The sequence below is a fragment of the Syngnathus floridae genome, chromosome 2 (assembly GCF_059516105.1).
Source record: "Syngnathus floridae isolate MCC-2025c chromosome 2, RoL_Sflo_1.0, whole genome shotgun sequence".
In the NCBI taxonomy this organism is placed as follows: Eukaryota; Metazoa; Chordata; class Actinopteri; order Syngnathiformes; family Syngnathidae; genus Syngnathus; species Syngnathus floridae.
In genome coordinates this window covers 24,233,981-24,248,218 of record NC_142414.1, presented here as the reverse complement: position 1 = coordinate 24,248,218, position 14,238 = coordinate 24,233,981, and the positions used below count along the sequence as shown (strand labels likewise).

The 14,238-nt window shown below is 40.2% G+C and overlaps 1 protein-coding gene across 2 annotated transcripts in view; it reads left to right on the top strand.

Annotated features, from left to right (window-relative positions):
* The first annotated feature begins 4,198 nt into the window (after positions 1-4,198).
* The window catches only part of cntn3a.2 (contactin 3a, tandem duplicate 2), a 47,320-nt gene continuing 37,280 nt past the window's right edge, over positions 4,199-14,238 (top strand). Inside the window, exons 1-4 of one of the 2 annotated variants that reach the window (XM_088362167.1) lie at positions 4,199-4,459; positions 4,566-4,749; positions 9,358-9,494; positions 12,298-12,433. In XM_088362167.1, the coding sequence (XP_088218293.1) occupies positions 9,440-9,494; positions 12,298-12,433 (191 nt within the window). In that variant the 5' untranslated portion in view covers positions 4,199-4,459; positions 4,566-4,749; positions 9,358-9,439. Of the gene's footprint in view, positions 4,460-4,565; positions 4,750-9,357; positions 9,495-12,297; positions 12,434-14,238 lie in introns of those variants that run through there. The other variant, XM_088362177.1, reaches the window with a different exon arrangement.

Here is a 14,238-nt window from a genome sequence, read left to right as displayed (position 1 = left end):
GTGTTCTATATTAATCGCCCACCCTCCCTGTTGGACATAAACCTTCTCTAATTATCGCCATGAATAAATATGGTATGTATTGAAATGTTTTTCATTTCATGTTATTAGTTAAGTATTTACAGCATAACTGGCAGATTGCATTTTTGTAATATTTTGTAATGTATTGATGGTATAGTGGTAGTATTAGGAATATGATTGAATCAGGTAAGCCCCCATAGAAAGCCTGTGAGACATTTTTTATAGATTCGAACATCTATCAGATGTTTTAAGGGCGGTTGAAATAAGAACTGTTAACATCAATAACAAATGTGACACAATTAGAAAATTCTCGTAAAGATTAAAACATTCTACAGTGATGTTATAACAATTTCTTTGTGTGTTTGCACTTGTATATTCTTATTAATGGCAAAATACACGTGGTAACTTTCAGGGGGATCATTGCAGCAAAAAAAAAAAAAATTCCTGTTTGTACTTAAAAGGCACTGCATCTATTGGCAGCGAACACACCAGCACAGATAGCGGCACTCTCAGGGATGAAAATGATACCTTCAGGAGCTGCTATTAAGATGGTTACTCCACGGGGCTCAGGAGGAGAGTGATAAAGTATTCTGGGAGGAAGATTTTAACAACACGCGTCCAGGCTCAAGGGCATGAATAAATTACAGGTATAATTAACGGAAATGTCAGCTGGCGTCTGTATGGAGCTATAACAGCGCCCTGCTCACATAAAAGGATCCGGAGTCTGAGATGAAGATGATCAATGAAAGTTGATCAGGTTCACAATGTATTGATCCTGACAAGTGTGTCGGCATCAGAGGGGAAACAATCAGGTGATCATAAAGACAAGGGATTTAAGGAGGACTTACACAAGTCCAGACAAGGATGGGCAGGACAGTGGTGTATACAACAGACTGCTAATAAAGTGAGGGACAAAGGGACGGAGAGCTTCCTTTTTATTTTCTCTTTTTCTTTTTTTTTTTAAGTCGTGGGAAATAAGTTGTTTCACCCAAGCTATCAGCAGATGCTTGTCAAAAAACAGTGAACTGTGAGCTTTCTGTAACTCAGGGTTTCTTTAAGGCATGGTCCTGAAACTGCAATCAATTGAAGTGAAGTATATTTTCCTTACACAGTCCAGAATCCAGAAATCTGCTTAGCAAAGAATTTGAATTCTCTACAAAAAACATTCATCCCCAGATCTTCTGTCCTGATACAGCAGGAGAAAATAGAGATTAAAAGCAAAAAAGGAAACAATAGAAAAACCTCAGGACATAGCAAGGGTAGGATATTGCATGAAGGAAAGAAATACTCAAACTGATCTCGATTCGGAATGCTTTATTTTAACTTTGTGCCATATACTAATGAGTGCCAGTGTCACAGTATTGGCCATAACATTAGGTACACTAGCACGATCTAATAACATCCTCCACAAGAGTTGTGTCACGAATAACAAAGATAATATCAATGCCCAGTTTTGTTCAATGATACATTGAGTTATTGATTTGTTTTTGTAATCCACCGTATTCCTTCGCCCCATGACCCTTTGTGTAAAATGTGGGAGAACTTTCCGGACAGCAAAACCAGTGTTTTATTTCTGACTCCACTTTCTATGTCAGTGACAGACTTTGAATCATCCACCTGTGAAGCTAGTTCTGCAGTTACTTCTAAACATACTTTGCCTCAATCTTCTGCATGGACTCCATTGCTGTTTTCGCTTCCACAATGTCAAAGACTGTGCACCTCTAGCACATTGAGTTTAGAGGGCATGCGAGGAGCCGTTTCAATTGGCCACGTCACGATCGGAGTGTAAGTGGAGCAGGACGACCAAGTGCAGCTTGGACCAGGGTTTATTGAAGAACGCAAACTAACAGACTCGGCAACTGACATGACTTAACAAAACCTAACAACGAGACTGACCAAAAAGACGTGAAACAAAAAGACAGGGTAACATTACCAATGGCAGGAACAGGAACCAAAACGACACCATGACATGAACACACAACAATGATCCGACGGGGAATGAGGGGCAGACAGGACTTATATACACAACAGGTAACAAGCGGCAGGTGGGAATACTCATCATGGGCACACAGGAAGGGAGGGGCGATCACACAGACAGAAACCAAGACAACCGACACTTAGTGGAACAGCTGGGGCTAAGGCGTGACAGGCCAGGAAGCAAGTCTGCTCTTTAGGGATAGGGACCTGGTGATCCTGAAAGGGGGATCCTTCCATCTGTGGTCCCTTCTCAAGGTTTCTCATTTTCCCCTGGCAGGGGTTTTTTGAGTTTTTCCTTGCCCTTTTGGGAGCTTAAGATCAGGGGATGCTTTGAAAATAATTGTCAATTTTGGCTATGTGAAGCCCTTTGAGACTGTTTGTGATTTAGGGCTATACAAATAAACTTGACTTGACTTGACTTTTTGTTCACCGAGTTTGTCTGCGAAAATACCAAAAGAAAGTAAATCTCATGCATGCGCACAATTATATTGTGCTTTACGGTGGACTTGCGCTGGGGCACGACAATAGAGCCCATGTGATTCCACCCATGTCTTGGCTCTACTTGTCCGGAAAAAAAAAAGTGTTAATTTAAGGTGCAGCGCTTTCTTTTCCTCCCATTCATGTGGACATTAACCTGCAAATTAATTGTGGTAAGGTGTTCATTATAGTGGAGCGGGTACAGTGCAATTCTACACCGCTGAAAACTACAATCACAATAATAAACATATAGGTAAATGAATACCTCTTGGATATTCAAAGTTTTGATTTTAGGAAAGGCAAAATCCTCCAAATCCTCTCATTTGGTTGGGTTAAGAGTTATGGAGGTGTATTTTTAGTTGAGGCTCAACATTTGTGAGATGAGGGAAATAGGGTGAAATTAAGGCATAGCCTATTAGTGTGCTTTTTACGCGGGTTTGTCTGAATTCCCCACAAAAAAGCCTATTAAAATACCTTTATTATCAACTTCAACAGCATTGAGAGAGAGTTCCTAGTTTTTAAAATCCTGTGTATTGTTTGATAAATTTCACCACATCCAGATGGTCATACATGGAAGAATAGAACAGGTCCTCTTCAATCTCCTCTAAACAGAAACTAAATTTCCCTCGCCCCCTCCTATTCAGAACACGCTCTGCTTGCACACACACTAACGCACACGCGCGCGCCTGTACGCACACTCACTTATTGAGTAATTTTATCACCCACTGACGCTTTTGTGTTTTTAGTCACTTCCAGCTCATTATATTGGATTGCCAGTCCATGTACTGTATGCTCAGGTCCTGGTGGCGCTGTCTGACATCCCACATTATATCTGGTGGCTACTCACATCTCATAAATTCACATTTGATGTCACATTGACTGTGTGAAATGAAAGCTCGTTTTGAGTAAAGAGGGAGCGAAGAATAATAATGAAGAAATTCAGACTGTAACAAGCAAAATGGTCATAGATGACTAGAATGTAGCCTGCAAGAAATTTCCTCAGGAGCAAAGTGGATTTTATTTATTGGAGAATTTGGTAAATTGGTTTCTGCAATCCTTTTGAGTAAAAATATAAAAAATATATATTTTTATGATTATTTTGACCTCTATGCATTTTAGTTTGTCTCTGTGCTGTGTTTGATAAATTTCACTATTCCAAAAACCTCCTGTGAATCACAAAAGAGTTTCCCTCTTTATTAACCTAGACGGTCCTATTTTGGTGCATCTGGTGCAAAAACTTGCACAAATTTATTTTCGGGCTGGGGCAATTCTAGTTTACTACTGTGTGTGCGATTTTGGCACACCACTTTTCATCAGTTTGGGCATTCCAACACGGACAGATGCCGCTCCCCAACACACCTGACAATTTGGTGACATGGTGGAAACACGTAGACATACGTCACACTCCTGCACGGTAAAGTTTTTTTGTTCTGATATAAGTGTGTTTTATTGTCATGTGCACCTATAGGATTATCAATCAATATGAACCACCCCTCTTATTCTGAATAAAATCTTGATTGCAATGGGCTTGATCCAATCAGAATATTCAGAATGAGGTGTGTACATGACACATTTTGATTCCGATCAGGCTTTAAACTCGAATAAATGCGCCTGTGTAAACGTAGCCAGAGATTGGTGGTAATGATGTGATGTGGCGCCGGGAGGCGCAATTCCCTGCCAGGTGCCTTTCCCACCAGCACCTTTAAGTGGGTGCACATACATCCATGCTGCTGCTGCAGCTCCATTGCCTCGCCGCTGCTGTGCTGCCCACTTCTCCTTCCTTCGTTTCCTACTGCTCTTCCTCCTCCTTTTTGCAGTGGGAGCCGGCTTGATGCGCATAATAAATCACTTCTGCAAGATTACCCCTCCTCTTTTTGGTCTTTTCTCTCTTTTTTTTTTTTTCCTGGTCCAAGCCCGATTTGAAAGCTGCGCGCGTTGGATTGGAGACCGTGGAATCATTTCAATGTGATGCAGCGCCACAAGCAACGTGGGTGTAGTGCGTGTATGTGAGCTGTGCCTTTGCCTGTGTGTGTGCTGTTTTCCTTTTTATTTTGGGGGTGTTCATTTTTGTGTGTGTATGTGATGAGGAGTAGAGGAAGAGGCGGGAGCAGTAGCTATGAAGCGCGTGTCATCTCGACTCAATTTCACCTGTATGAACGACCTTGCCATTGTGACCGAAATATTCCTAAAAGGCTTTCCATGGAGGATACATGTGTCGCCCATTCCCTGAGAGCTGAATCTGCTCGCTGTTGGTCTCAAGACACTCAAAGATAAACGGTAAGACACGCACACACACGCACACGCGCGCAGAGAGAGAGAGAGAAAACAGTAAAATCTGTGAGCGCGCATGGCTATAATAAACGTGCATGTACGCTAAATTATTTAGTGTGGCATGTCTTTTAATATTTATTGCACCTAATAAGTCATACCAGCTCTCGTCTACTTTGTCGATTTGCCTCAGTCTAGTCATACTCACACGTATTGCATCATAATATAGTATAGAATAGTTTATTATAAACTAGAATATTGTGACATGCTCACATAAATGTAGCCAATTCCTCCACATAGGCTTCACCTTATTTTTGCTTGAGAAGGTCATGTTTTATACCATACATGTTTTAATGTGCATTCATTGCTATTATTTTATTTTTGGTTAGATAGTGATGTATGATGTTAAAATAGTCACAGTTGTTGAAGCTACAGGGGTGCCGATACCTGGTGTGATGCTTCACTGACTGCAGCCTCACTTGTGATCACTCTGTCAAATGCGTGGCAGGAACCCAACAGCAACACATTTCACGCCCAACTCGGTCTCAGTGGATTGCATTACGAATGATTTTATGCTCGGTACAATGAAGCACCACTTCCTCTAAAATCTAATGAGATGCAATGCAAGTGTTGGATATCTACAAGTCTGCCTTTACAAAGATAATATCCAATTTTGATTGAAGCTGACAGAAGTACTCCATAATAAGTTTAACGCCGTCACTCAGAGGAGGCAGTAAACAAATTATGGTTGAATAAAATTCCTTCTCATCTTAATTTTGTTCTTTCCTTTATATTTTTGAATCTAATAATGTCCATGATTTCATTGTCAATATTGCTAAATCTACATAGTTCATCTTCAATTACATGGTTGAGATGCAAAGTGTGGCAGCAAGCAGCTTCACCTCACCTCAGATTGTGCAATACCTCACCATCTGGGCCGGGGAGGCTCGTAATTGGCAAGTGCCTGTTTTTGTAGCTCTTTACGTCTCCATTAAAATATTTTCAGATACTTTTTATACACACTCCAATTTTCCATTTATTTAATATTAGTAGTTAATATTTAATTACTTTTGCTGCTTGTACAAAGAAGCAGATTAAAAAAAAGTGCAAGTTGGGGAAACAGTACTCTATACTGATGGGGCTCACGAAAGAACACAGTTTTATGTTCTACACAAAGATGAGACCCACTTAGCAGCTGCCTTTCTAAAATCAAGTGTACATTCTCATTCTAAAATGTTACAGTATATCCAAGCTCAAAGATTTCTCAAAATTGCAATATCAATAAAAATGGGGTCCAATTAATCAAGGAAGACCATCACTTGAGTTTAAATATCTGCTTTAAACATCAGGTCAGAAAATTACCTACTCTTTACAAATCAAATGGGACACCTATAAAGATGCTTATTAAAAAAAAGCACACTGCTAATTTGATGAGCAGACTATCGAATGAGTAATAAATTGTGATGGTACTCTTGAAAACTACTGGAAATTCAAGACTTGTTATGGAATGGAGGCTGATGTGTGAATGTGTGTGCATAATTGTTGTGCACAAATGAGATGTAATTCATTCACTTGTTCATTTGGCACATTAATAATCAATTTATTTAGAATTTGCAAACTTGGATGAAGTGGTGTGACATCACTGGAACTGCCGTTTTGTTGTTAGCGCGAGTCGACAGACCAGCTTGTGAGGGAAATGACAGTTGGGGTTAAAATCTATTTGCTACAAAGAAATCCCGTTGGCCGTCAACATAGATATCACTACATAGAGCTTTTTCTGCGGTGTTGAATAGTCAGTGGTTCAATGGTCTCTTTGTTAAACCCCGATTATAAAATGACGTGGCTTGTACCATAGCTGCATGTCTGATGTTTGTAACAACCCAATCCGCATCAAAATTGCAAAAGAATCAATGAGTTACAATGAACTGAGCCAAAACACTAGCTGTTGTACTTTTAGCTCCAGAGAAGAAGCATGCACGCTAATATCCATTGTTTGATCATTTATCACTATTTTGCATCACCAAATGTGTGCAATAACTGACCCACATTCTACCGTTGGCCACAATGCAATGTGAAATTCTACTTTTTAGAAACAAATTATCCCCACAACAATTCTCCAGTGAGAATAAAATGGCAGCAATGGGTCCGATTAATACGTTTTCAAATAAACCCCCACTCCAAGTGTACACATGCAAAATAGGCAGGGAGTGCATTACCCGGCGTGCCTTCCACACATCACTCCTCAGTCTCTAGGTGCCGTACATTGTGCTCCCATCACTGAGTTACGGAGTGCAGGAGTCTTTGCAGGAAGGAAAGAAGCATAAAAATCCAATTTGGCTGACTTGGAAGGGGGAGGGTTAAAAAAAAAAAAAAAAAAAAGGCCATAGCGCACATGAAAGGTGCTGAATAAAATCCTGGCTGAGACTCCACGTGTCTGACTTGACATCCAAGACAGCTGACAAACAATTAGACCCTCAACAAGTAGTGCTGTGAACCAGGTGCTCTCGGGATTAGACCACAAATGAGCCACATATCACAGCTTATGTCTTCTAAATGGAGAGTGAGTGCATGTGTGGAGGCACGGTGTTGTTGGGCGTATGTGTGTGTATGCGCGAGTGAGCATGTGTGTGTTCCTTGACATTTTAGCAGATTGGTGTTGATATCGGTCTGTGGGCCTTAATACATCATGAACCCCTCCCGAAGACTTTAATTCATTCTATGTATGTGTGCCATTGTGTCTATGTAGGTGCACACTTACGCCAGGGGTAGGTTACTCCGGTCCCTGGGAGCCGCTGTCTTCGATGTTCCCCTCCTCCAAGACACCTGATTCAAATGATCAGCTCATCAGCAATCGTTGTGGAAGCCCGATAATGATCCTAATCACTTGAATCAGCTGTCATGGAGGAGGGAAACTTTTCAAACAGGCAGGACAGCAGGAGTTGCCTAACCCTGCTTTATGCAATTGAAAAAATATATATATATGACTAAAAAAATCTTGTCTACTTGTTTATCAGATTATCAGTTTAGCAGATTCCATTATCAGTCATGGGAAGTTGAACTGTATGCATACAGACCCCTGTGGTTAAAACTCCTTCAAGTGACATTGTATGGCTTAAGCCAACATCTGCATTGGAGCATAGATAAAAAAAAAATTGGTTCCAAAGTAGGGTTTTAAAAGGTAGAGTTTCAATTTAGGGTTTCAAACTGGGTTTAAGATTTCAAAATAGAGTTTCAAATTAGGGTTAGGGTTTCAGTATAGGTTTACAAACAAGGGAAGGTTTTCAAAGTGGGGTTAGTTTCAATTTCGGGTGTTAAATCTGAACCGCTTCAGCGTGACTGAGATAATTTCCAGGTGTTGAATCATGCTTCGATACACGCAATCTTGACAGGAACAGGTGGATACACAGGTTAATTGTATCTTCTGCCATTTAGTGGAAAACAATTTCATTTTTCTACCTGTCACAATATGTCACTGATATTAATAGATAAACAAAGTTACATCATTTGTTGTAAAAATACATACTACATTTCTGACCAATCAAGTGAGCGTGGATCATTTCCAGCTGCACACCTGATGATGTTTCACAACACACTTGTTGGCTCAGGGGTTGCGAACCACTCTTTTAAAGGCACTGCTTTAAATCACACAGGCAATTCTAATCCATCATGAATTTGGCACAACATTCACATTAATTTGGCCTCTTCCTGCAAGGCAGAGTTCATAAGCCTATGAAAATGTTGCCATATGCCAGCCATGCCCTCTAAGGCTGTCTGAATCATGCTATTGGCACTACACTCCTGGAATAGGAACAGGGAACTCAGACAGGGAAAGACTCCAGAGGCATTACTATAATATTTTCAATGTTTTACTTGCACATATTAATGTCTCAATAAAATCATTGCCGTCCATAGAATATAAAATACATACTGGCAAAGCTGGCGGGTACCCCCAATGCAGTCGCCAATGTGCAAAAACAGAATGTCATGTCTGCGTGTACACCCCACTCACTCACCTTAATACAGTGTTGAGGATTTTTTGTTGTGTGTGTTTGACATTTTGTAATTGCATCAATACTCACTCCATCTGCCCCCACTCCCCTCCTGCCATAAGCAAGTGCATGGTAATTTGCAAACACATGCTCCAAGCAGACAGACACTTGTCCTTGATTACCGACCCAGGTGAAATGACTTCCACATGGGGACGTCCGGGTCCGCAGCAGAATGTGGAGAAGACGCATTCTGCCACTGCAGGTAGATCTAATTGATTGGATAGCACCCCATTGTAAGGGCCAAGTCTCCTCAGGCTGCCAGAAAGTGAACCCGTCCGAGTGACGGATGAGCTGTGTTGTGGATCGTTCCCCTAATAGTCTAACATTACCTAAGGTCCCATATACCTGCGGTATCTCCCTATGAGACACCTCTTGGTGCAACGTGAACACAACTGAGACAGAAACTGCAATGTGATGCATCGGTCCTCAAATTTGAAGTTCCATTTCATTTTGTCATTCTCTGCGCTTCCAGATTAGGTTATGACAACACATGAAACTGCAAGCATCACATAAAAATGATTGGTTGCTGAGTTTGGCATTTTAAGGGAAAATTATCTTTTTGAAACAGGTCAAACGCTGTCTCGCCAGGATCACAAGTGCCATTTCAAAGCTTATTGGATGAAAGTGTCCTTTGCCCTTGGTTGCCAAAGATGACGTTGCCATGGAAACAGATTCTACTGTTATCGATCATTGAGTGTTTGGCAGGTAAGCTGCACTTGTATTTTTTTTTTTATAGGTGCAATGATTCTCTCCCATTTAGACATTTACAGGTGCAGGATGCTCACTGAGGAGATGAAAATCATGTCATTGTTGGAGAGGATGGGCTGACTGTGGTTTAACTGGGGAAAAAGTCCTTTATATGAACATGTACTCACAAACACCCACTGCTCTTCACACTCCTCTTCATTCCATTTAGCTGATGAGCAGACATTTACCATTGTGCAGAAGCTCAACATATTGAGAAATAACTATAATATTTCTTCTGCTCAACATATAGAGCAATACAACTACTACTTCTTGTGCATGTTAATGACTGTTTTAGCGTAGTGAATAGTTGCTGTTCTTCACCACTCAACAACGATTTTTACGGTGAAATAGTCTATTTTAGAGCTCAGTGCAAGTCCAGCATGAGGAGTGGTCGAGCTCTGCGCTGAGGAGGGCTAGACCCTGTTATGGTATTTTCTAAGGGTGGTGAAATAAAATTTGAATTATGAAAAAGCCGGAGGTATTTTCTAAGGGTGGTGAAATAAAATTTGAATTATGAAAAAGCCACAATGAACAATAAGTCTGTGCAGATCGATCCAAGTGACGATACAATGGATACTAATGTGAGTATCGGTATTGCATCAATACCAAACGGCGAGTATATATTCTTTACATTTATTCCTATGATTTCAGTTATTTTCAAATAATTATTGCATTCAGTGACAGACATTTTACATTATGAGTAATATGCATTGTTTGAGCTTTTCTATCTACCAGATAGCTTCTTATTATTGTGGCACAATATAAAATATACTGTCTGAGTGAGAATAGCAAGTAAACTATGCTATGCAAGCAGCAGTGTGCGTAATTTCTCTCTCTGGCAGTACAAGGCCAGTGGAAAGGTAATGTTACATTTAGTATTGTTAGGTTAAAGCAGTGGTTCTTAACCTTGTTGTACCGAACCCCACCAGTTTCGTATGCGCATTCACCGAGCCCCTTGTTAGTGATTTATTTTTTTTGTTAAATTCTAGACATATTTTTTTTACTGGTGCACAAAATGAGCCATGCATGAACATCACCTTGTTCAAAGAACAAAACCAACACAATGCATGAACTCACAACAAATTACATACTGGTAAATCAGAATTTACACAATAAATCAGGTTCGTTCGGACCTCCTCAGTGGAGGCTCTGTCGAACCCCTGAGACCGTCTCACCGAACCCCTAGGGTTCAATCGAACCCAGGTTAAGAACCACTGGGTTAAAGTAATAAAAATACTCGTCTAATAATCTCCTAAATAAAAGCACCCGTTATTTAATTAGTTTAGAATGATGCACATACACTAGAGTCTCATAAGGACAGAAAATATGTGTATTGTTTGTATATTATATTATTTTATATATTATTATATATTAGTATACATTACATATATTATAATATATGTATTGTTTCTAGTATTTACCTGTTGATAGCCGCATGCTAGCGTCACATCTTCTCGGGTTAAACAAGTTTCCGTGGTAATCAGTACACCTCAGTCAACGACATAGCAATTTTTAGCAACTTGTAATTCCAAATTGACCGTTTTGTGTACCAGCAATCTTGCATTAGCGATATAAAGACTGTAGCGATGGATGTACCATGATGAGAGGCAGGGAGATATCGGAGGCAGGACGCACCCTGCTGAAATACGTTTTTCTGCCGTATGATGCACATGTTGTCATCTACTGTATCTATCTAGTAAGCTATCTTGTCTTATTGCTCCGAATGCACCGAACAGAACGCAGACAAATCGAGCCAAAACTGTTGAACTGAATGGTTTTGTCGGTTTTCAAAAGCAATCCCACCCCTAGAAAACACGCAGTAAGGCTATACTCAAGGACCAGAAGGTCAGGAACCCTCATAAAGGACTTAAATATATTGAATATATTTTACATATGCTGTTTACTATATTTTGCCCGACCACTAAAGCCAAATAAGCATCAGAATCATCTTTCAGTATGATGCAGTACAAAACCAAATACCTCTCTAACTCCGACAATCAAACAACTATTGTCTTTCTCAAGGTACATGTTTTGATAGAGCGACTGAATTTTTAATATTGAATTTTGTTGCCAGTCTGATTGTGTATTAACACAAAATCAATGATGCTTTTAAATAGCGACTTCATGAATATTTACCATCAGGGAGCAAATCTAGCATTTGAACCTCAGGGATACTCAGCCACCAGTCACAATGTTAATCATATAGCAATTTGCAATTTGTATTGTACTACAACAAAACAGAAATGCTTAAAGGTCAAGTGAGTTTGAATACAAAAAATATTTTCAAACAAACTCAATCATGGAAACATAGCCAGCTTTTGCACCTCTTCAAAGCTCAATTCCATTAGACACGTTTCATTATGGTACATGATTTAGACCATACCATTTATTTAATGAAACACTCTTTTGGCCATGAAGATTCCAAATGTTATTCATCTCAAACTCTGCTCACAGTATTTAATGTTACAGTTGAAATGCTGATTCTATTACTCATAACTCACAGTCAATACGAGCTCAAAGCTTTTCGACCTTTGAAGGCTACTGCACAATTTGAGATTTCACATTTACATAAATAGGCTCATAATTTTTACATTATTTTGTTTTACGCACGCATGCACGCACGCACGCACGCACGCACGCACACACGCACACACACACACACACGCCAATGGTCTCACATATTTATTAACTAAAACAAAAAAAAAAAACATACCCTGCAGAGCTACCTTAATTAGTTAATCAGTCTCACTGTTTCTCACAGATTGTCTAGACAGTGGGTTGTACCATGGTCCAAGATGGAGGATGGAGCCAGGTGATCTGTTTATTCCAATGGACTCGATTGAGGAAGAGGCTATTCTAACTTGTGACGCCAAGAGTACTCCACCTCCTCAGTACAGGTAGAAGTACATTCTATCCTTTCTATTTTGTCTACATTGCGCCTAACTATGTCATTTAAATCAGCGTCCTGTTGAAAACAGGATTAGAGCATTTTCATTTGCAGAGCACTCCGAGCTGTCAGTGCCACAAGAGGCTCGAGTTGAATGCTTCGTCTCTCAAAGCGCTATCGCAACACATCATGGAAGCGGTTCATCTACACTCGGCCGAGCGCGCCCAGAACTTAATTTGTGCTCTGTGCACCCAGGAATAATTTACAAGATAAACTCAAACCACAGATTCAATGTTGAGATATGTCACATAGGAATGTAATTATTCTAGACTGAAAGAAGACTCTCCTGAGTCTTCTCTCATTGTGCTCCATGTAATTGTTATTAAATAAGCTTTTCTGTTTTTCTTTTAACTTTATACCACTGATGGAATTTATTTTTGGACTTTTATATCCCAATATTGTGTTTCAATCCTGGCCACCATAGATATCATAAGATAAAAACAGTATGCAAAAAATATTTTAAATGATCAAATAGAGTTATTAGTTCAGACACACACACCAAGAATTTTTACAAAACAACAACAAGAAAACATCTCTTTAGACAGTACCCAATACCCAGCTATTGCCAGTTCCATGAAAGACAAGAAGGAAAATCAATGGGTTGTATCATGAAGGGATTCACTCTAACAACACCTGATGGGACAAGCCGGAGCACGCAGCAACACTTTTAGGCAGGACATTAATTTTGCAATTCAACCACTACTCTATGTTTAATATATGTTCTATTGTATACAGTTGGTGTCCCTTGTGCAGAGTCACCATCAGGTTGATTTACAGTACAGTAGGTACATTTATCTGACTGTGATGCTGGAAGTGTGGGTTCAGATCCCACTCGGTGACGCTGTGAATGGTTGTCTACTTCGATAAATGTGCCGTGTGACTGCCTGGTGATCAGTCAAGTGTCCCTTTCGCCTGAAGTCAGCTGGGATAGGCTTCAGTTCGCCCATCACACGGAGGAATGGGTGGATGGACGGACGGATGGATGGGTGGATTGGTTGGGAGAGCTGGGCAGGCGGTCGGACAAACGGATGGCTGGATAGATTGATAGGTAGATGCGTTTGAATGTATGAATGAATGTGTCAGCATCACATTAATACATTTCTGCTCAAAAATAGATGACTTTTAAATTCCTATGGCATTCAGGCATAGACATTGTAGTGATAAATTTGTGTAATGAACTATATATTTCCTAGGAAAAAAATTCTCCCCAGTAAGAGGATCCCTGGTTGCAAAATGCTTGATAACCACAGCGCTCGACTATGATAGACACCTGCACTGTGCGTTGAATTCTGAGCTGAATGATAGCGGAGCGCATTATGTAGGCTCATTATTTCTCACCGTGTGCCCAAGACCAGGTATCTCCATGTAGTGATTAAAGGTGAATGGAGCACGTTTCGTCGTAGTGTCTTGTCAAGCTGGCTGTGCAGGATTCTGCATGCCCTCAGCACCTCTCCACTTCTTCTCTTGAAGTGTAAATGGGCTCCTATTGCTCTGTCGCACAGCTTTCCTTTTTTTTCCTATCTCTTTCTATCTGATAGTCCTGTCACTCAAGCGGCAAGATGAAATTTACACAATAGGAAAACTGCAGCAGCAATCCTCTCTTGGGGGAAAAACAACTTGTACAAAAAGGCGTCTGTGTACTAGGTCTAAAAGTCATCCAAGATTGGTTCATTATTATAAAGGGACGAAACTGATCTCAAGATGACCCTGAATTTGACACACAGCTGTATAACTCACTTGAGCACTGTGAAGATG